The following is a 22,430-nucleotide window of genomic DNA, read 5'->3' as shown; positions in this document are numbered from 1 at the left end:
GTGAAATGTGACAAGCGCTGCTTATTCTTCTGTTACATATTCATAACTTATATTGCATGTCAGTGTGATGCCCCTCCCACTGTCTCAGAGGCTGTCCTCTGGATATTGGCTGACAGTAGAGGGTTGTCAGTGTAATATGGTTCACCTGGGCCTGCCAAGCTATAAAAACTGGCCCATGTGGTCACTCTTTCTCTCCCTTCTTCCTGCTGATATCCACCCTGTATCATCTTCTTTTGGTTTTGCACTTTGTTCTAAACACCTTATTGTTTTGTGTTAGCTTTAATTTTAATGAACATTTGTTTTAAACAAACTCCTCTGTGGACTCTGTCCTTGTCACATTCCTGAGCCAGTTTGTGACAGTCAGTCTAAATAATTTGGCGTAAACCTGTTCATCTGCAATTTACATTATTTGTCTATCAAGTAGAATTACTAATAACCATTACCATAGCAACAGCAACAAGTGTTTCCAAATCTTCTACTTTACAAAAGCATAATTTTTTCTCTGTCTTTTACTTTTTAGTTCACTTGAGATAAATTATGATACCTTAAAGTTCATGTTTTTGAGAGAGGCATACATTCTAATGTTAAGCATTTACCAAAAATGTAGCAAGCTCTTGTATCCAACAATGATCTTTTAAGTTGTCACCATAAAAGTATTGAAATGAATATATCACTCCCTATACTTATTTCATGTGTCACTTACTGGATATATTTGAAATCAGAAAGTTTGAGAAATTGATTCCATCATTGCCCCAAGTATCAGGAACCTGGAGGAAAATGTTTTCCTAGTAGAGAACTCACATGTCCAATTTTCTTCCATGGGAAGTGAAGGCAGCAGAAGGCTCACGGTGGGGAAGCCCTGCCCTCTGAGGGCCAACACAACCATCTGCTTTCAGGGTTATGACACCGTCAGCACAGGGTGGAGGTAAGCCCAAACACTTTTATTTACTTTTATTTATTCAACCATAAATGAAACTCATGTACAAGTAAACAACTTTATGCCTTTGCTTTTAGTTATTTTTTTCTAACTTATTTTCACTTTCTTGGCACCCACTCTCATCTCTCACTGTGGAAGCAAAGATATCAGTTAACAGTTTCTTTCTAAACAGCAGCTTTTGGTTTCACATGAAGCTACTGACTCTGACTTGACTGGTTTGTTATCTTTTGGGGCCTGTTGAACTCGGTCTGATCTGTAGTTTACTGATTATGTTGTAGTGGAGCTGATGACAGTGTGTCAGCCTGTGTCCAGCCTCCCTCTGCTGTCTGCACAGAAATAATGTCAGTGACTCAGCTGCATGTTGGAGGTTCATACTGACTAATTTTTCCTTGAAGGCTTTTTTCCTATGACATGTATTTGAATATTATTATTCTTATTTTTCCCATTATATACACTATTACTTATACATTATATACAGTTAGTCTATATCTGTTTCATTCTATACTTACTGCCATTGTAGAGGACCAGGTTATTGTATTTACTCACTCATCTTTTTTGTGTTTTATGTGATTTTTACATGTGAAAGAATTGATATTATAGTTGTTTTGTTAGTACAGGACCTCTGTTCTATATTGTTATATCCCATTTAATCTTTGTGTTTATGAGCTATAATTTTAACACTTGCAACTCTTTCTTCATATAGGTTATTAAAACACACACATTTGTCAGCACTAAACCTTTGTTTTACATGACTGTAGCAGTGGACTAAAGCTGACTGCCTGAACTAGCTCGTAGGCTTCATTTAATTTCTTCCGGAGCTTTCTCCTGATGAAGGCGACAAGAAAGCTAAGTAGTAAGTGGACCTTGACTTATAATATTTGTTTTAAGGTCAACAATGAATATTTAGGCTCAGTTTCCCCCCGTTGATGAAACTCAACACAGTTCATAATTAAAAAGGATTTAATAAGTCTTCTAAACAATTGCTCCCCAAAACGACCCATATGAATGTTTTCTGATCCTCCACCTTTATGGTTCAGGGTTGGTTAAGTTGAAATCAAAGTTGACTGTTGGTAGGAAGTGTGCAAACAGTGCACTCTGGTGTCAAAGTTTTGTTTATTATTATTATCATTATTATTCTTGTGGGGGGCATTTCATTCTTTCATTGGATAGAAGATAGATGACAGGAAACACAGGGAGACAACCTTAACTCTTAGGCAACCAGGATGCTGCTAAGTAAGATAAGCTGGACATCCATCCATCCTGATGTCATCCCTAAGAAGTTTTGTAGCATATTAACATCACCATTTCTGCTTCTGACAGAGAACAGTCATTATTCCCAAAGAGGTTGGTTCTTAGGAAAATGGAAACAACTAATTTAAGTGTTTGAACAATCATGTTGTTTTTCTGGTGAAGACTGTTTTAGAGGAGTAGAGGTGCTCTAATAAATGTGGGTATTTCCTCTCTCCTTTTGCTTTAGCAATGTGGCGTTCATACTTTCTGCTGGTGGTGTTGACTGGGTGTGTAGACCCAGTCACAGGGTACAGTAATGGGAAAGTGAGTGTTGCCTGTGGAGATATGGTCCCTCAGCATGGCCATGATCCCAGCCCTGACCCTCCTCCATACAGCATCACTGTGGATAAATCGTCATTCAGTCCTGGTGACCACATCACAGGTACTCCAGGTTTACACTCCACTGCGGTGACACATCATTTCACCCGTTAGCTGTCATCTCTCATCTTCTCGTTCCTCATCCACAGTATCTTTACAAGTGGCCTCCTCCAACCACACATTCTTTAGGGGGTTCCTGATGGAAGCTCGGGATGCTGGGAAACCTCACTCTCCAGCAGTGGGGTCCTTCATCCTGACTGACCTGCATGAGTCCCAGCTGCTACAGTGTGGCCACACTCAGGTACACAGGAGTTTACCCTCCTAAACATCTTGTTACTTTCACTAACTGTTTGGAGATTTAGTGAAGAGTCTTTTTCACACTATCAACTGCCCAAAACACACAAGCCCCACTTTGCATTGTGTGTCAGTTATTTTGTGATAATTAGATTTATTGCATGTTTGTCAGTATGCACCATTAAAGCAGAATGTTAGCTAAATATATAAAAAATACTTTGCTTTAATTAATATGTTTTCAAACAAAAGAAGCACAATTAGCCATATTTTAAAAAATTAAAATTCCATCTCCTCCTTCTCCCATTGAAAAGTCCAGAATCTACAAATATGCAAATATTGTTAATTTCAAAAGTTGAACTGCTGGACACAAGATGTCTCATACTTAATGGCAAAGTCCATTCTCAGTGTGTGCACTGCAGGCTTCAGGTTTTTACATCACACATGTGTAAGTTACATACTGGACTATGATTGGCTACAAACTAGTTGTGATGTCACAAGTCATGCTTGTAGGCCCACCCCTTAAACTCAACTCAATTTAATGGGCTCTGAGAAACTTTCCTCCTTCAGCAGATGAATGTAATAACAGTCTTCTAGTTTCAAACTCTGCATATACATCATTCTGCACAGTGAAGCTCAAACATCCAACTGAAGGAACAAGAAGAAAAACACATTTATGAGTAGAGGGAGATTTTAAGCAAACAAGGGGTCAACAGAGTTCCATAGATACATTTTCAGCTGGGGTCACCTGGTGGGTTATTCTGGCACATAAGTATGCAGGATTATTTAAGTTCTTAGGTGTTGCACATCAAGCACACCTAGTTATACAAAGTAGTATACCAGAAATACCAGATAGTGGCTGGGGCCATTATTTACCTCAGTTGAGCACCAGGCCTTCATTTGAAACCGGTTTATATTAGAGATGGGCCTTTACTTCTGATTTCCCCTGTTTTATTAGCATATCTCATCATATGTTAGTAAGAGGCCTCCCTGTTTGGTTTTATAATTTGCACCTGTTTTAATTTGCTGAAAACACATGAGGCATTCAGTGTAATGTACATTTCTACATTTTTAAAATTGCTGTTAAAGGACAGTTTCACAGTTTTTCCAACATCAGTATGGATGAACATTGTGTTGTTCTATGTGTTTGTGGTGCTGAAGGGATCTGGGGTGAGCCATAGAAGAAGCTCCAGAAAGACTCAAGTTCAGGCTGTGTGGGAGTCTCCAAAAAGCCCTCCACAAAGAGTCCAGTTTCTGTGAGTACTGAGAATGGGTTAACTGCCTCTGCCATCGTTTTATTTAAAGGCATCATTAGTGATTTTCAAACAAATTGGGACCTACTATCACTGCCAAATTGAATGGAAGCTCTTTTAATACATTCTAGACAACAGCTGACTCCAATTTCATAATGTTTTCTTATGGTTATTTACATCAGTAATGGTTGTAAACAGGAGTAAAACAGCCCTATATTTTTTATCTAACTATCTTACTGATCTACATCAGCAATAAAAGACAAACATTGATCCAAGTCAAACTTTTCAAATATGATCTGAATTAAGCTTCAGTTTTTATGGTCAAAAAATAAAGAATGAACTCTTAGGGGCTCTAATAAGTCAGTAAAAGGTTGGTGTTAGTGTTACAATACAGTATAGTGTGTTTGGGATTTGAAATTCCTTACTATGGTGTCACCGAGTGGCAGAACAAGAAATGACACAATGTGGTCAACAACAATGCACACTGCTTTCTCAGAATGAATGAACTGAGAGCAACACACAGACTGCACCAATTTTCACTGAGATTGTTAGAGTTTTATACAAACAAAAACTCAAAGAGTTTTATTTGAATAATTTTACAGATGCTTACTATGATCACATACAAAAATCTACATATAATAACATCAAATAAACAAATGTTAATGAGGTTACTTCACAGCATACATCCATTTTCTTTTAAACTGCGTAACACAGCCGCTATAGATCAGGAGCTGTGTCTTACCAATAGAAGTTGGAAGAAATGGAGATTCTTCTTAAATATGATGCTGCTGATAGTGATTTTTACCGAGGGGCAGGGAAAGCTTTGAAGCTAAAGGAATGCCAAGTCAACCATGTTGCTGTGGATGATTTTCGTGAATGAAATATGCTGCTAATTGTGAAAATACAACACTAGTAGATACAAACACTATTTACAAAGTCACAATGAAGGTGTATCCAATAACTACATTTTAAAGGTAAAACTTTTTAAAATTGAATTAAACCTCATTAAAACAACCAAAAATGCAACATTTTGTTGTAATGCTACTTGATGTTTGTGAGGATGAAGAACCTGATTTCATTAATCAATTTTTTTTTTCATATATGTTTGTTGCTATAGTTTACACTTCTCTTCACACTACAACAGTCTGTCTGATGATATTCTACCCTATTTCATACTTCAGTTTCTCAAGGTTTGTGTTTGCTTTGTTGTTCCAGTGTGACTGTGGTGCATGAGTATAAGGTGTACTGGGTGAAGATTGCAGGTCCTGTGGTGTCTCTGAGAGGAGCGACTGCTGTTCCAACCACTGCTGTTCCTGCTGAAACCACCAGCCCTGCTGCTCTTTCCACACCGGTCAGTGTCACAGAGAAAGTAAACAATAATGATTGTGAAAGGTGTTATGTCCAGCATGTTTGCTTCAGACAACAAATAATAATGTTAAGGCATGGAATAATAACCCTAAACACCACAGTGACCTTGTTAGACACAAAATGATTTATACAACTCTTTTTCACATATGGAGTAGTTCTCCCCAACACCTGAAACACACACTTATGTGGAAACGTGGTGGAGTACCCTTTAATGTGAAGCAGCAACAGCAGGAAATGATTGGTTTACATCAGCAGTAACTTAACACAGCTCACTAAATCATAATAAGGCTGACACCTGAGGTATGAACTGGAATAAAAGTGTGAAACTACACACCGAACTACAGAGATTGTTAAATTTTAAAGAAGAACTGGGAGCTGACCACAGAAAGAAAACAGAGCTTTCTCTTTGGTCATTAGCACACACACACATGTTGAGCCATGAGTTTGGTGCATGACATGGCTTTGGTTTGAGGGAGGGGATTCTCCTAGGTTTGCAACTCACTAACATGGCAACTGACCTAGCTAGCCCCACAAGTAATCACCACATCATTAAACTTCCAGCACTACCTATTTTGTGAGAACAAGTGAATGAATCTTGTAGCGTCACTTTCAGATCTGACCGAGGCTTTAGCCTTTCAGTTGACCACATGTACCTAAACATCCAAGGGAAAATTCTTCAACCAAATTACAAAAAAGCAAATTTTCTCTTCCATGTAGTTGTATTATCTTGTTTCGATAGATGGTTTTTGTCCAGGTTTTTTAGATTTCTGTCTGTGAAATTTTTGCCTCCACAACACAGAGACGTGAAATTAATTTTATTCGTTAAAAATTGACATTTAAAAGCATCTATTGTCTTCTTCCTCCTCAGTTTAGTTCAGAGGGTTGTGGCCATACTAAGTCTTGCCTCCGAGACCCAATGGGCTGTGACCCAGAGTCTGACCCCCACTGTTTCTTCCTGTCATTCACCACTGATGAAGAAGAGAGGAGTGTGATGTTTGAACTCAGTGGGCCTGCCGAAGGTTACGTGTCCTTCGCTCTGTCTCTGGACAAATGGATGGTGGGTTTCATCATGACATGTAGTTTTTCAAAGAACACTGAACACACCAGAAATGTTAGATGGTGGTAGCTGTCTCAAACTGAGGGGCAATAAAAGGCATAAAATTGAATGTTAGAGTCCAGTGTACCATAGGCTACTACTCATACCAGGGTTTTTACATCTTGCTGCCTTTTTATTTCAAGCGACCCATGCTCTCCATTACTGCTAACATTTTTTTCAAAGATGTGATTTAGATTTTTAAATGTGTTTTCTCCTTCCTTCTTGCCACAACTGGTTGTCATTTGTTTCAATACAGTATTAAAATCAGTTTGAGGAGACTTGGCTTTATGTTTAATAGTATTGTCCTGCTGCACTGTCTTAAAATGAGGAGACTATCTATAAAAAGTCTTACACTGTTCACCACTGTTACTGGCAGTAGTGGAAGAAGTACTCAGATCCTTTATTTAAGTAAAAGTATCAATATCACACTGTAAAAATACTTAATTACAAGTCCTGAATTTAATATCCTGCTTAAGTAAAAGTATAGAAATATTACCAGCTAACTTAACTTAAAATAGTAAAGTAAAAGTTATGATGAAGTTATGATCTATTAAATGATTTAACAAAGTAGATTATTAATACTGATGAGTCAGTGCAAAAGCAGCATTTTATTATTGTAGCAGCTTGAGATGGAGGCAGTTTGAACTACTTTGAAGGGTCATAAAATAAATCTGAGAGGTCTTGATGATAGATTGGGTAGGAAAGAAGAAAAAACAAAGTTCTGCTAAATAAATTTGGATTAATTTTTGTGAAATATTAGCGAGTTTTACCTCTTTGGGCTTCAAACATTTATTTATCTTTGGTGGAACTGCAAACAACTCATACAATTCTGAAACATGACAAAGAGACATAAATACACACACAGTGTTTATATAAGGGCCCCAAGCCAAAAAGTTTGGGAACCACTAGTTTAATCTTAAATAATGCAGTGTGATTTATAGTCTTATCATTATGTTATTTTGTGTGAAATGTTTATCTGAAAACTAACTAAAGCTGTCAAATAAATATAGTGGAGTAGAAAGTACAATATCTCTCTCTGAAATGTAGTAGAATGGAAGTATCTAGTAGCATCAAATGAAAATACTCAAAATACAAGTGCCTTAAAATTGTAGTACAATACTTGAGTAAATATTCTTAGTTACATTCCACCACTGGTTACTGAAAAGTTTCTGGCTAACAGAGACCACCTTTGAACAGCGACAGGGCACAACATCTCCACTTAGATATGAACACCTGCTATCACACTGAAGGCTCATAGGTTATGTGATGACAACCAAGCTCTGTAAAAACCGAGCAAACTCCACTTTCAATTATTAAGTATATAAATACATATTGTCTACATTGATTATTGTCTATATACTATAGATAGTAGGCTCCAATATTAGGACAAGGTCGTTTTTTCTTTCTGTTTTTTTCTTGTAATGTTCAGAAGAATTCATGGTGATTTTGAACAGTGCTGTTAACTGTAACTGTACTATGAACTGATCGGTCTTTTTCTTACAGTACGAGAAACAGCTTTTGGGAACTAAAAAGTAAATGTCTGAAATGTCGAAATGCATTACCCACATTGCAGGTTTCACAGATATGTTTGTTTTGTTGCTGTTTTAGGGGAATGATGACGTCTATCTGTGTGTGAAGGATGGAAGCAGAGTAACCATCAGTGCTGCATATGTCTCTGGGCGAACACAACCTGAGCTGACAACAGAGGTACATTCTCAAACACTTATTCTGGACATGTGTCTTATCATCATCAACGCATGAATGGTTTAACAGACCGTCAGTCGCTAGTTTTGACCTCTCTGTTTGCAGGACGCTCTGTGGGGTCGGGCCTGGAGGCTGGCTGATGGAGTCATCCAGTGCTGTTTCCATAGAAACATCCTCCTCCCTCAGCTGGAGAACAGGTTCAACTTAAACAAGAGCTACTTCCTGTTTCTTGCACACGGTAGATCCCACCAGGGTAAGAAAAGACTGATATTTGAATTTGCAGATATGATATAAAATTGGCCAATCATTTATATCAACAGCCAGTCTGATGCATTGGAGTGGCCAGAAAAATAGAACTGCATACCCTTCAATACATACTCTTATACTTAAATGTTTCATTTTTGTTGAGATAACTACTGCACTTGTTTGAATGTTGACTCATGATATTCATGGACTGTATTCAGTTGCATACAGTGCATGATGCAGTGTACAACAGTGCACACTCCTCATATTTTACACACAGAGATCAATTTACTAGTCACAAGGAGGACTACACAGCCTGTGAAAATGGTTGCATAATGCCCTCTGCTGCTCTAAATGTTGACTATTATTTTTAAAAATGTTTCTCTTGTGAGTCCCCCAACTTTATGGAAGTGCAATACTAAATCACTCTACTATACTTAATATGGTGCCTCAGTGGTTAACGTTAATTTAAATGAAGATCCCACCCCTAATAATTGTTGTTCAGCAAGGACAAGCACCAATATTCAACCGAGGTTAGGTGTAGGTTTGCAAATTAAAGGTTGGAGGCCCATTTGTTGACCTGTTCAGATTGAGCAAAGACCATCTGAAAGCACTTTAATTCTATTCTATTCTATTCTATTCTATTTCTGGGTCTGCTGGCTCTGCTCAGGTGTTGTATTCATAGAGACACTTTGAGTAAGGTTGAGGTGGTTTTGCTTGTTCACTCTGTGGGTCATGAGTATTTCAGTCTGATTAGTCATGCCAGCAGTGAGAATACTGGCATGAGTCACACTGCTGTGAATAGCATACATTGTTTCCTCTATGTCTTCAACCAACTTCTGAAAAGAAATGCCTTGAACTGATTTGAACCTGAATCTTATTTTATCCAACTTTTTGTGTGTAAAATTAAATTTAGTGTAAATAGTGAAAAGTCCATGTTGACAAAACATCGTCCTCCACAGGTTTTATCCACAGACATGATCGCCAGCCTCTCATCTCCACCAATCAGAAAGTGATCAGCGGACCTGCAGAGGATCTTGGCGGATCCCACTCCCCCCTGCTGATCAAGCTCCATGGTTGGTTGACAAACATGCTCACAATTAGACTGATAATGGCTCCAGTATTGGTCAGTCTACCATTTCAGACTCATGAAGATCAATATTGATGCAGCAGAACCGGAGATACCATTGTTTTTCATTCCGTGCATTCTTTTTCCTGTCAAAATCTGGTGGCTACATTACCCACAATGCAACTTGACAACTAATGGTTCAGTCAGAGACTGGGGTGTGTTATGTTAGTGGCGGTTAATGTAGCCTCAAGCAGAGGTGGAACTACAGAGGTCTGCTAACCTCACTTCTTTCTAACTCAACACCCTCAGATTTTTTATCATTTTCAAACTTGTAGTTGTCAGCCCCAACCAACGCTGACTCAAGTGACTTGAGGTAATTTAGCAGATTTCACACAGCTCCCTCTGGAGAAATATAAGTCTTTAAACTACTTTGTTCATGTATGCAGTAGTACTCCCCAACATCTGGAAAGACATGATATGGGAAATCAGTGGAGTTTCTTCTTTACTTGTTTGGAATCTAAAGTCTCTAATTAGGATACATTCCAATGAAGAACTTCCCACAGACAAACATGACACCTTTGACCAATTCTACGAGGAATGTTGTATGTGATCAAACAGACTGCATCTTACTTACAGATAAGTTATCCATACCACTGTGTGTGTTGACCGCAGTGTTAAGGTTTTTTTTTTTGTGTACCATTGTCCTCTCAGGTGTGTTCATGCTGACAGCATGGATGTGGATGGTGAGCACAGCTGTCTTCATTGCTCGCCACTACAAACACCTCTGGCCTGAAAAAACTCTGCTGGGACACCGGCTCTGGTTTCAGGTGAGAGGACCAGTATGTAAGTTACAGTGAATTTTAAGACGTCCAAACATGTGACACACTCTGAAATGTCTCTATCAAAGGAATAAGTCACATCATTTTCATAAACAATTGTTTTATTTTTCTACTTTCTATCTATTTCTCTCTATATATATCTGTAGCTCCATCGAACCATGATGGTCTTGGCTGTAGTCCTAACTTTTGTGGCCATCACTCTGGCTTTTATATACAGGAGAGGATGGAGTAAGGTAAGTTTGTGTGTGTGTGTGTGTGTGTGTGTGTGTGTGTACTGTACCCCCTCATGCTTTTCCACCTGTCCCTCCATCTGTCTAGCTGGCTCTTAGCTTCTCTAAATTGTTTGCTCTGTGTCTTTGTGTCAGTCCCACACAAACACATCATGTGTCATCATGGCTCGTTCTTGTGTCTGTGGAGCTGTGTGTGTGATTGTGTACAGCTTTGGGCAGTACATTTACTACATAGAGGGAAACTACTAGAAAAAAATGTTGTAAAACATTAAACTACACTTTGCAGTAGCAGGAGGTTCCTGCTGGAATTTAAAACAAAAAAAAGTTTTCTGATGGTTTTTGTGACATCCTGACCTTTCCAGATCAGCTTTGCACAGAGAATATCTCATTATCGAACAGCTAAATTGTCATAACATTTGCTTTGCATGTTCATATTTCCCAGTGGATGAGCCCTTTTGCTATTAATGACTCAAATTACCTTTTGTCTAAGGCCACCCTCATGACAAGCTATACATTTGTAGCCCTGATATTAAGGGCTCTAATGGTGTGGTGAAGGTGTTCTGGCTCACATGGCATCCATACAGCGTGACCACATTCTTAAAGAGAGACTGTTGTTGGCATGTTGATATGGTACAGGTGATTTTTAGAGCAATACACATACACATAGAGCAATGCACATACTGTTTGTAAAAACAGCCTTTTGTGCTTAAAACTTGCTAGTATGTGGATTTGAATTTTCAGTTAAGTCAAATTCTGCAGCCCCCTAACCTTGGCAAAATAGCCAAGACTCTGGGTTTACTTTGTATGTTTACCCTCCCAGCTAGTAGCAGTTGCCCCACAACGTATTAAAAACAGAACCATGGCTGACTGCAGTGCTGCCAACTCTGCAACTTTCTTGCTAGGTTTGACGACTTTTAAGACCCTATAGTGACTTCTTTCAAAACGCGGCTAGCGACAAATCTAGCAACTTTTTGACCAGACCTTAACTTTTCTCCTTGGAGGGAGTCACCAATATTTCTCATTGAATAAGAGCTAAAGTGGCTCTCTAGACTGACCATGGAGTAGGACAGAGCAGCAGCACATTCAGTGGACCAATCACCAGCCAGACAGATGTGGATGAGCTGTGAATATGCGTACCTAACAATAATTCACTAATCCTCATTGTTTGACTGGGGAACTCCTTCTCCTTTGTTTTGACTTTAAATGGTTTAACTATTTAAGTTTGATTTTGTTTAATCAAAATAGATGAAATTAACAACAGTGAGTTCCATTCCATATCTGGATCATCTTCTATTCATGATACTTCAGCTACAATGTCTATGAAGCCTGCATGAAAGTGTTTTTTAATATTAGAGGTAGATTTAGATGCATATTGAGGGTATAGTTGCTTTAAAAAATTAGCTAATAATCCAGCTAGTTAGAGTCATTTTAGCTAGCTTCCTTCAACACATCAAACTTTATCTGTCTTGAGGAACGCTTTCCTGTAATTCAGCTTCCTCTGCTGTGAACTAACATGTAGCTAACACTGTAGTGTTTCTGTGTGTTCCTCAAGCTGCACTGTGGTGAGTATGTGTGTGAATGACTCAGCCACGTTAGTCCCATGCTGTTCTGCAGTGTGAGCATCACAGTGTTGAAGCCATCCAAGAGTTTGTTCACTCTGACTCACCACTAAGCCTGAGCTCTCAGGACGGACACAAACAACACTATCTGCTAGTTTGTCCACAGGCTCAACTGCTTCATCATAAAGGTGATGTGAATGTTTTAGGTATGGATGGATGATGCATCCTGCAAATGTGCCGGACTGCAATTGGACAAAGTAACAGAAGCGCAGCATTAATACAGACTTTCAAGAATCTGGGTCATTAAGGCAGCTGCACAAAAGTTCAACATAAGTTTGAGCTTTGTATTATGCATTTCTTTCTATGTAGACGCTGGTTTTTGAGATACTGAGCATTAGAGATCTGACTGCTCTTTACTTTTGAAAAAATATGGTAGCACTAAAACAAGAACTAATCTCTTATATACTAAAATATAGCCTTGAATTTTAAATTAGAGTCCTTTAAATGTAATTATTGTCCACACTGTATGACAATATCACATATATATTCTGTGTTGTGTTCCAGCTCTTTATTGAAGCAATATGATACGGTAAGAATTTGTGTACACATGGTTTTATGATTTTAAACACACAATATGTATGTAATTTCAGCCACAAAGCGTCTCTCAATCAAAACAATAACAAAAGACGGAGTGTGATGACGGTGTTAAGTAGCAAGGGATCATGGGAGTTGTTGTCTTCATTGTTAAACAACCAGCTTCTCCGGGATAGGATTACTCCAGTGTTCATCATTCAGGATGTTTTCTCCTCTCCTAAAACAAATGTACACACAGATTTAAACCGTAAATATACTGAATAAAGCAGTTGCACTTAAAAAATCAGTGTTTCTCTGACGCTGTTTGGCTGGCACCGGACGTCCGGTAGGGGCTGTTAGCTGAGCTGCTGCCGACATTTGTTTGGTTTATTTCTCTTATTACTTAAGATCCAGATGTTCGGCAGGTTTCTACCAGCAGCTGAATTATCCGCAGGGATCTCATCCTCTCCAAAAACAAACGTACATGCAGATTAAAATCGGTAAAAATACTGAATAAAGCGGTTTCACCTAAAAAATCAATCTTTCTCTGATGATATTCGGCGAGCACTGGACTTCCTGGAGGGGCTGTTAGCCGAGCTGCTGCTAACATTTGCCCAGCTTATTTCTCTGTCCACTTAAGATCCAGATGTCTGATCAATAAAATCCTTCATCTGGTAAAAATATATAGTGAAGACAACCAAAAAATAAAACGTTTATCATGAAAATGTGACTTAAAACTGAATAAAAGTCAATTTATAACAGTTTCTGTCGAACAACCACAACGCCGATGTATTATCTTGCCTGTGTGTAAGTTACTCTTTGGTAGATGCCATTGTAGTGGACAAACACAATGCCGACGCATGCATCTTGTGCGTGTTTACTCTTTGGTAGAGGAGGTATGACACCATTGACAGGCGACCAAATGAAACGGTCCGATACCTTGATTAAAATTACAGATTTCTCTGTGTTTGAAAATCGTTGGAAACATTTGGGATAATGTAAGTACACAACTCAACAAAATATATAACATAGGTCTAATTGTTTTTAGACATTTTAATGTGGAATAGTTACATATTAAAGCTTTAAGAGGGAATTATGAATTATTATTGTGCATGACTCAAATATGACCACCGATATAACTCATATGAGGATATATATAATAATAAGGAAATAGTCCTCCTTGTTGGCCACACAAGAGAGGTCAATTAGAATTATGATTGTTATTAATCTTAATTGTGATTTTGTCAGGGTATAGGTCTTTTAAGGTTAACTGACTGAGATGCAAACACAAGAAAACACAAAAAAGTTCATTTTAGATTACTGTACAAGTCCTGCTGTTTTTTAATGAAATGTCACAAACTTTGTTTTTCTAAAACGTCTCTCAGGATAAACTGACCTTTTTCACCTCTCAATAGTGAAGGTGTCAGCATTAACACTGGCCAGACCAAGCACCCTGAATAGTCCAATGCCTAAAGAGACTGCAAAAGAACTCCAGTTAAGAGACTGAAATGCATTTTTTTTTTTTTACATCAGGATAAAGAAATTCACCCAGATTAAGAAACTACCCTCAAACTCTCTCTCTCTTTCTCTCTCATTCTCTTCCTTTCTCTCTCTCTCTCTCTCTCTCTGTTAACACACATGCACAAAGACACCCACACCTCCCCCCTTTGCTCTGTTTCTCTTCTCTTTCTTTCTGAATTTATTAATTTTATTTTAATATTTCATTATTCATAATTTGTGTCAGGATTACACATACTCCAGTAAAACTAGTCAGAGTAGTTGTTTTAAAGGTATGCCACCCACACACACACACTTGATAAATGTATCTTTTTTATATTTTATAATACATTTTTTCTCCTAAATTGAGTCTACAGAGCATTCTGAAGGGTAATTCTCAGCAGTTTGATACATACTAGCATGTTAGGATTTTGATGATGTCTGTACCTGGAACACTGAATCCCTTCTGTATTTCAGTCACATAAAGGGGACATATTATGCTTTTTTGTGGTTTTCATATACTGTTATGATGTCATCTATGTTAAACATGGTCAAAGTTCAAAAACCTGAAGTTAATGTATGAAGAAATGCTCCTTGCAAGTCAAAAGTCACGGCTTCAGCCGGCCCTGAAGGCCTCATTTGCAACAGTTTTTTCTACCTTGCTGTTGTCCATAAATGTGGTTATTTATGGGGATACTCTGTAGTCTTGGTTGCTATGGTTGTTGCTAAGGTTTATCCATATGTTGTTTGTGTTGTCCACTCTCATATTTTGGATTGGATTTTGACTCGAAGATGTATGGATGTATTTGAGAGGTTAACATTTTGAGTACAGAATGAGAAAAAGTAGTGAAATCCTACTACTACTGTTTGTTCCATGGTTTGGTGACGTAGCCTCCTGACAGGCTGTGACGCAACTTCCATAAGCTGGCCAATCAGAACAGAGTGGGCTCATCAGGAGGGGGGCCTTAAGGAGACAGGAGCTAAAACTGCCTGTTTCAGACAGAGGCTGAACTGAGGGTCTGCATAAAGGGCCAGTATCAGTTAAATAGAGAGTTAAATAAAGAGTTTTAAACTGTAAATTATGCAAAGATATTCCAGTAGCGCCCCAGATTAAAAACATAGACCTGGATATGTACATAATATTTCCACATTCACTTATTGTTGATTGTCCATCATTCTGTTCCTGACCCTGTTGGCAGTTTTTTGCAGTGGCCTCTAGGTGTCTGTCTTTTTCCATGACATAACATCAGGAAATGCTGACAAAATCTAGTACCAATAAATCATCAGCTGCTGCTCCAACATGATTAAATGTTTGGAAAGATCCTGAAATCTAAGAGTGTTTTTACAGAAGACTCTAGTTATTCAATAATTCTGTGTAATCAAACATTGAATCATGGTTTGTTCATTCTCATGTCTGTGCCATTTTCTGGCTTTGTCTTCATACAAATACATGCAGTGTATGGACAGAGTGCCTACTTGTGTTACTTATTTCCAGTGTTCACCAACAGAAACTAAGTAGCTGTAAAGACTGCAGGAGCACGGAGGATTCTCAGAGCACATGGAGACAGACTTGGTTAATGATGTCATCCTGCTGTTCTGCTGTCTCTGGAGTTCAGATAGATAGATTTTAAATGTGCATTATGTGTTTTTTCAGACATAAGACTGTTATTCTGTACTAACTGGCACTGGCTGTTAAGTGGTTATGACCACAAGTGTGTGACACTGATTTCACTCAAACACTGCTCCTAATTCTTCTGTTATGTCTTGTCTCTGATGCTGTGACAGTGTGATGTTCACATACCACCTGCTGCTTCTCCTCCTGCTGTGTCTGCTCCTCCTCACAGAGCTTTGCAAACTTATTAGGTCTGAAAAAGTTGCTTATGTACTGTTTAAAGTCAAATTACTATCATTTAAAAAACCCATTTGCTGTTCTTGATCTCTTCATTATCTACAATTTCCCCACCATCTTCATGTCTCAGTGTATTCAGATACAGTATGTATATCCAGGAATCCAGGGCTGTATTTATTAAACTACATCAATTTTACTCCCACTTGCAAATTTACAAATAAAGCGTTTATCCTTTTTTGAAAAATAGTTAAAAATGAATGAAGATCTCTAGAGGACTGTGAAGTTGACTTAGAGTAGATCCTAGATGAGTGCTGTACAGAAACACAGGTGAGCACACACCTTCTGAGACTTGTTTTTAAGTGACTGTACAAAATATTTTTGATCATGATGAATAATAACTGGAGCAAAATGTATAATTCAGAATTTTTAGCCAATCATTTGCTAAGTCTGCAACTGACCACATAGTTTCCTTTTTTTTTTTAAACAATATGTTTATTGATTTTTCTTTTTTAATCGAAAATGTATAATATATTACATGGAAAAACAACATCAGCATAAGACAAACAAATAAGACAAACTGCTTTACTCCAAACAGTATGAAGCTGGACTGTGTGTGTGTAAGCTGACCTATTGAATGTGTAGAACACAGAACATTCATTAACATTAGATCCTGACCCATCCTGTCAGCGTGCGTGTATGTGTGTATATATATATACACATACATATATATATGTTCAGACGTGATGCTACTAGCAAATCAATAGGATACCTGATTTGATTATCTTGAGGGGACACAATGCATTGTATATTTGTTTATCCTGTTATCAAACAAGTTGAACACAGCTTTGGGCGGAGGGTACACTGACCCCCGGTCCTCCTGCTGGTTAAAGACAACAACGAATTTGACCTTTGCAAACAGAAATGATGTAGATTTTTATCTGCATATAGAGCAGGGAAGTGAGATCTGATCATAAGTGGTCACTCAAGAGGCATGTGGAGATGTATGTTAATACCAGGTGTAAACAGGGCCAGAGTCCCTTAAGATTGATTGCACACATCTGAATTTGCACTATTAAACTTATTTAACTTAGCAGGAGTTGCAGATGTTCGTATTAACTAGTTGCATTGTAATAATTTTAACCAAGTGTTCACAGCCTGTGTCTGAGCCTTAGTGCAGATGCTACTCCATTGATCCAGTGATATATCCTCCTGGGTGTCTTCCCTCCAACAATTCAGTTTCTGCACAGATGATTCAGTTGAGCCAGACACTAGCATATTGTATAAAGCTGAAATTCTGCCCTTTCCATTACAATGGGTTGAGATCTTATTTATTTTTATCTAAAGTGGACAGAGGGGGTTCTGTTAAAGTTTGGTTATGGGCAGCTGTGAGGAAGGTCCTTAGCTGTTAATATTAAAAAAAGAAAAAAATAATTTTTTTTTTAGGAATATCATATTTCACCACAAGTTCTGCAAATGTCATAAAAATCTTATCTTTATACAAGTCTAGAACTTTCCTTAGTCCCATGCTGACCCAAAGTTGGAAACCCAGATCATTTCTCTCAGGATAAAGCATGGCAGGGAATGTATGTCACTCGCAAATTTCTGTGTCTCATACCAAACATTAATTGTTATAGTTTCCTTCCTGCTCCAGCCTGGTTCTCTTTTTGTTTCCATTTCAGCAAATTAACTGTTATCAAATCCTGTTTGAATCCCTCGTGCAGACACACACCACCAATTAATTGATCTACTAACAAGTAATGTGTGTGTATCAAAGCCTGATATATCTTACTCTTCTGTGCCACAGAGCTCCATTGTTGTCCGAAAACTATTAAAAACACATCAGTGAGCCACACTGTCGCACTGAGTGACATGTTCCTCCATCGCAGTGAACACACACACTCTGTAATTTATTTTGACTCCATCACACACACACCGTCCTGCTGCCACAAATACTCACTAGAGCACCAAATGTGGATTCATCTGACACTGAAAATAGTTCCCATCAAAAGTACTATTTCCTTCTCTTTGAAAAATGTTGTTTTAGAAAATTAAAGAGCCTTTTTAAAAAATAAAACTATATATTTGTGAGCTGCTTTTTTTAAAAAATATTTACATCTTCAGTAGGAACTATTGAACTTGGGGCTGAGTGCAACAGACAGACAGGGTAAAGAAGTCAGAAAGTACTGAGAGACAAACCAACACATTGTTGGAAGAGAAAACCAGTGTGATTGTCTGATTACTTGTGTTTATTGACCGGTATAGGATTTATGTCACAATGTCACCATGTTCCCACATCTCAGCTATTTCAATTATCATTCTTAAAGTAGCTGTAGCAGTAATAGTAAATGTAGTAGAAACAGCAGGTGCATCAAGCATTTGTTGGTATTTGCTTGTCACACATCACCTTAAACAACTCTAATGATCTCACTGCAGCTCCTCTTCCTCTGTGTTTTCTCGTCTTTCCTGTACTCTGCAGCTGGCAGGCTCTCATCCTTACATAGGCTGTACTGTCATGGCTCTGTCTGTCCTCCAGCCAATTATGGCAATGCTCCGACCAGCCCCGGAGTCCCCCCGGTAAGACCTCAAACCAGATTTTAATAACTGCATGACTTGGTCATCACTGTCTCAAATAAGTGGATTTTATGGTTATTCAGTCCTGCGAGAGGCAGTGTTAGGATTTTTAAATTCATCCACAGCAACCGAAATCATGTCAGGTCCTGTCTGTTTGTATCTGCAGAAGGATCATCTTCAGCTGGTTACACTTTGGAGCAGGCACTGTTACCCAGACACTTGCTGGTAAGGAGAGTGATTAGAAAGTCTATTTTCTAGAGACATTGTATGTGATTGCTGCAACGTGCTGCTGCTCAAAGTGTCAATGATGACATGAAGACTTGTTGCCATGATCTGTTATATATCCATGGAGTATATGTTGGCACAATTATTATTTATTTATTATAAATGATGAATGTTAGTTATTTCAAACATAAACCCAAGTGTCCAACAATAGCCAGGCCTCTTAAACATTACACTGTACATCAACAATCATAGTTGCACATACAATTATTTTGGGAGGTTTTATATTTTAGGGTCTGTTTTGGCATTTTGTAAGGATGAATTATGCACAATAACATGTAAATCTGATTTATGGCCACTTAGGTACATGTATTGGTGAAATGCTTATCATATTTGCAGTATAGTGAATATGGACAGGACGGTGTGTGTGGGATTGAGTCAAATAAACTGTAGTGTGTGTTCATAGTAATGAAGGCAAACATCACTGTAGCTCATTAATGTGTTTTAATAGTTTTTGGACAACAACTGAGGTTGCACGAGAAGATATCACAAGATATATCAGGCTTTGATACACACACAATACCTGTTAATTAATTCATTGTTGGTTTGGCTCCAAACATGAGATTTTTTTAATAATATGAAAAATATAGAATATAATTATCATGTCATGATTGTCTCATTAAGACTTATTTTTATGGAACATTTTTTATGCCGTGATATATTTAGTCTGTTTCTGTTTCTGTATGAAACACAATACAGTATAATGTGTAGTGTGTTCCATGATGTTATTCTTCCTCCCTGCCTGAAATAGAAATTCCAGGTGGAACACTGACTGCTTCTCTCTCCCTCTCAGCGTTGTGTGTGTTCCTGGGTGCTGCTCAGCAGGCGCTGCTGTTACCTAGCCCCTGGTCTCCTGCAGTGCTAACTGGATGGCTGCTGTGGATTGTGCTGGCAGACCTGCTGCTACTAATCCCCTCCTGCAAATTCAGGAATAAAGGTACCACAGGCCAGTGTTGGTGCACGATGTCAGGCTGAGAAATGAACTCAAAATGAAATGTCTGATTGTCAGACTGAGTTGCATTCTGTCAAAGCTGAACTCAATTTGGATTTAATCGCTGGTCGATGCTGTTTTAAACGATGGTGTGACTGGGCTTTAACACATGATGATGCAAGCACTCCAATCAGCCTTGGTAGTACGGGGACATGATCCCTCACTGGCTTCTCACCCACACTTATCGCTGATAGTGTTCGTGGAATACACTCATGCCACCAGTGCGCTTATTAATATATACGTTTAATTTTCTCTCCTGTTAGCTGTGGATTAGTTCTTCATGTCTGGAGTAAACAGTTGGTATTACATGTTTGTTTCAATTAGCAGTGAGTGCTGCTGCTGCCTGCAGCGAGAAAATCAATTGTTCTGTTCCAAAGCATTATGACTAAAGCCACAAATGAATATGATGCGTGTGTGTATGTGTGTGTGTGTGTGTGTGTGTGTGACAGAGGTGGGTGTATTTATGTGGGTGTGTGTGAATGTGAATGCTAAATAGCTTGGAAATGTCAACCCTCTGTATGAATGTTTTAATGACAGACCTAAAATGAACCCTTCCATCAGACAGCAGTGGGAAGGAAGACTGTGTACTTTCACTATCAGTGGTGCACTGATGCACAAGTTCTCTGCTCTGCAGTGTTCCTGAAATTGCTTTATTTGGACTCTAAACCAATATGTGTCATTTTTATAGTATCTTATTCTCTATCCAACAAATATATTTGACTAATTATTGTGTATGTATCCACAGGAAAAAGCAACAGTGAAGACAAAGAGAACATTTTGTTTGCTCAGTTAGAGAGGCAGCAGCATGAAGAGGTGAGACTACAAGCCACACTTTACTCTCTATTTCCGCTTGCATTATTCATTGTGTTGTTTTTTGGGGTTGTTTTTTCCTCTCCTTCATCTCTCCTCCTCCTCTCATTGTTGCTTCTTTTATACAATTTCTTTCAGATTTCTAAAATCAAGAAGATGGTGTTAGTGGTTTTCCTAATAGGAAATACAGGCTTCCTGGCTGCATTTATAAAAGCTATTGTCTGTGTGTAATTGTTCTCTCTACATGTGATCATCATCTGTGAGAATGCTTTGTGATTGTTGTATATACAGAATATATTTCTGTTATTAAAAAATATTTTCTTCACTATGAAGATTGCCCTCGTATTACTTTTTTTCAGTCCATGTGTATCATACTATGGTGTGTTATGTAGTGGCAATATGAAAATCTGTTTCTAACTTATTTATAACATGGTGTTGTTTGATCACAAATAGCTACTTTACATGGGTTGAATTAACAAAGTTAAAGGATAAATTTGCTTTCATGGAGTTTGAGTCTTATTTTTGTACATTTGTCAATCATTCTTGTGAATAATTATTCTGTACTTACCAGTTAATTACTGAGAGCTAACAGTGTGTCACTGATTTTGACACGTTCAAAAGAAGTCCAACAAACATATTAGCTAAACTTATTTGGAAGAGAAAACAAAAGTGAACAGTAATATTACTAACCAAGCTGTTGTAAGCATCCATCACAGTATACAGACTTCCTGTTCTAACTTTGACCTACTGTCTCCAAATAAGTATGTTCATTCACTATTACTGCTAGTTCCTTTAGTCAGTGAGCAGGTCTAGGTCCGTATTTATCAAATTGCTACTCACAAATTTAAGAATGAAAACTATTAATAAAATTTCTTTTGACCTCCAGATGTGTGTTAAGTTGGTTCAGAGAGGATCCTAGATGAGTGCCGAGTATGCCTCTGTTATCTGTCATTGGTCATGAAGCAGTATCATTGAGAATAGAGGTGTTTTAGCCTTTTATTTGTATTTGAACTTTTGAAATAATGTTACACCTCTTTTTTTCTACTTATTTTTATATTTGTCATGGGTGCAAACAAACAAGAATAAATCTGGCAATTATTTTATTTGTAGTCACTTTAAGCATCCTCATTGTCTGCACTCAGTAAATTCTCCTTATATGATTTCTCTGACATATCTTGTCTAATAGTAGACTGTCTAAAAAATACACAAAAATGAAACAAAATTAAGTATGATGCCATTAGTTCACTTCATCATATCAAGTCACCCAAATCAAATACACCTACAGGGTTGGGTGACCCACAGGTGCATGCTGGGTCTATCTGGCCTGCTCATGGTGGATCCTCCTGTAGTGACTTCTATGATCGCTGTGAATCTTCTACCATCAGTGAGGTATGTGACCTGCCAGCTGTTTTTGACTGTTAGTCCTTGTTACAGCTGATGAGCTCATTCACATCAAACTGTTTGAAAACTTTGAGGAGTGCAGTGGGATCAGAGAGGCTGATGGACTGTGTTTCTAATGCACTGAGAATGAATGAGCGGAGAAGCTGAACATAGAACAGATTGTGGAGGACTTTGCAGAGCACAGACTCACAGAATGCGGTTCAGTGAGTACAACAACAAACTCACTGATGGTTGCAACTCTGCAGAGGAGAATGTCAGT

At 38.1% G+C, this 22,430-nt stretch overlaps 1 protein-coding gene across 3 annotated transcripts; it reads left to right on the top strand.

The window, feature by feature from the left end:
* Positions 1 to 223: 223 nt before the first annotated feature.
* On the top strand, positions 224 to 21,634 carry frrs1b (ferric-chelate reductase 1b). Of its 3 annotated transcripts, none has more exons than XM_044340445.1 (17): positions 224 to 925; positions 1,696 to 1,790; positions 2,415 to 2,609; positions 2,695 to 2,846; positions 3,998 to 4,092; positions 5,305 to 5,440; positions 6,326 to 6,514; positions 8,162 to 8,260; positions 8,363 to 8,510; positions 9,463 to 9,576; positions 10,281 to 10,396; positions 10,555 to 10,641; positions 18,593 to 18,690; positions 18,854 to 18,912; positions 19,763 to 19,906; positions 20,706 to 20,773; positions 20,909 to 21,634. In XM_044340445.1, exons 2-17 carry the CDS (start codon positions 1,766 to 1,768, stop codon positions 20,999 to 21,001), a joined length of 1,818 nt encoding a protein of 605 aa, XP_044196380.1. In that variant the 5' UTR covers positions 224 to 925; positions 1,696 to 1,765; the 3' UTR covers positions 21,002 to 21,634. The 3 variants fall into 3 exon arrangements, with proteins under 3 accessions (XP_044196380.1, XP_044196379.1, XP_044196381.1); XM_044340444.1 differs by having other exon boundaries at positions 1,641 to 1,790; XM_044340446.1 differs by lacking the exon at positions 224 to 925 and adding an exon at positions 1,063 to 1,304.
* The last annotated feature ends 796 nt before the right edge of the window (positions 21,635 to 22,430 follow it).

Source organism: Thunnus albacares, chromosome 21 (assembly GCF_914725855.1).
Source record: "Thunnus albacares chromosome 21, fThuAlb1.1, whole genome shotgun sequence".
Taxonomy (NCBI): domain Eukaryota; kingdom Metazoa; phylum Chordata; class Actinopteri; order Scombriformes; family Scombridae; genus Thunnus; species Thunnus albacares.
This window is presented reverse-complemented; position numbering and strand designations above follow the sequence as displayed.

What these genes read in the sequence shown, in the direction of transcription:
- frrs1b (XM_044340445.1), top strand. Translation starts at nt 1,766, where the DNA reads ATGAAGGCGACAAGAAAGCTAAGTA. An exon ending in TACAGTGTGGCCACACTCAG is followed by an intron (nt 2,847 to 3,997) that starts GTACACAGGAGT and finishes GTGGTGCTGAAG; the next exon opens with GGATCTGGGGTGAGCCATAG. An exon ending in CTGCAAATTCAGGAATAAAG is followed by an intron (nt 19,907 to 20,705) that starts GTACCACAGGCC and finishes ATGTATCCACAG; the next exon opens with GAAAAAGCAACAGTGAAGAC.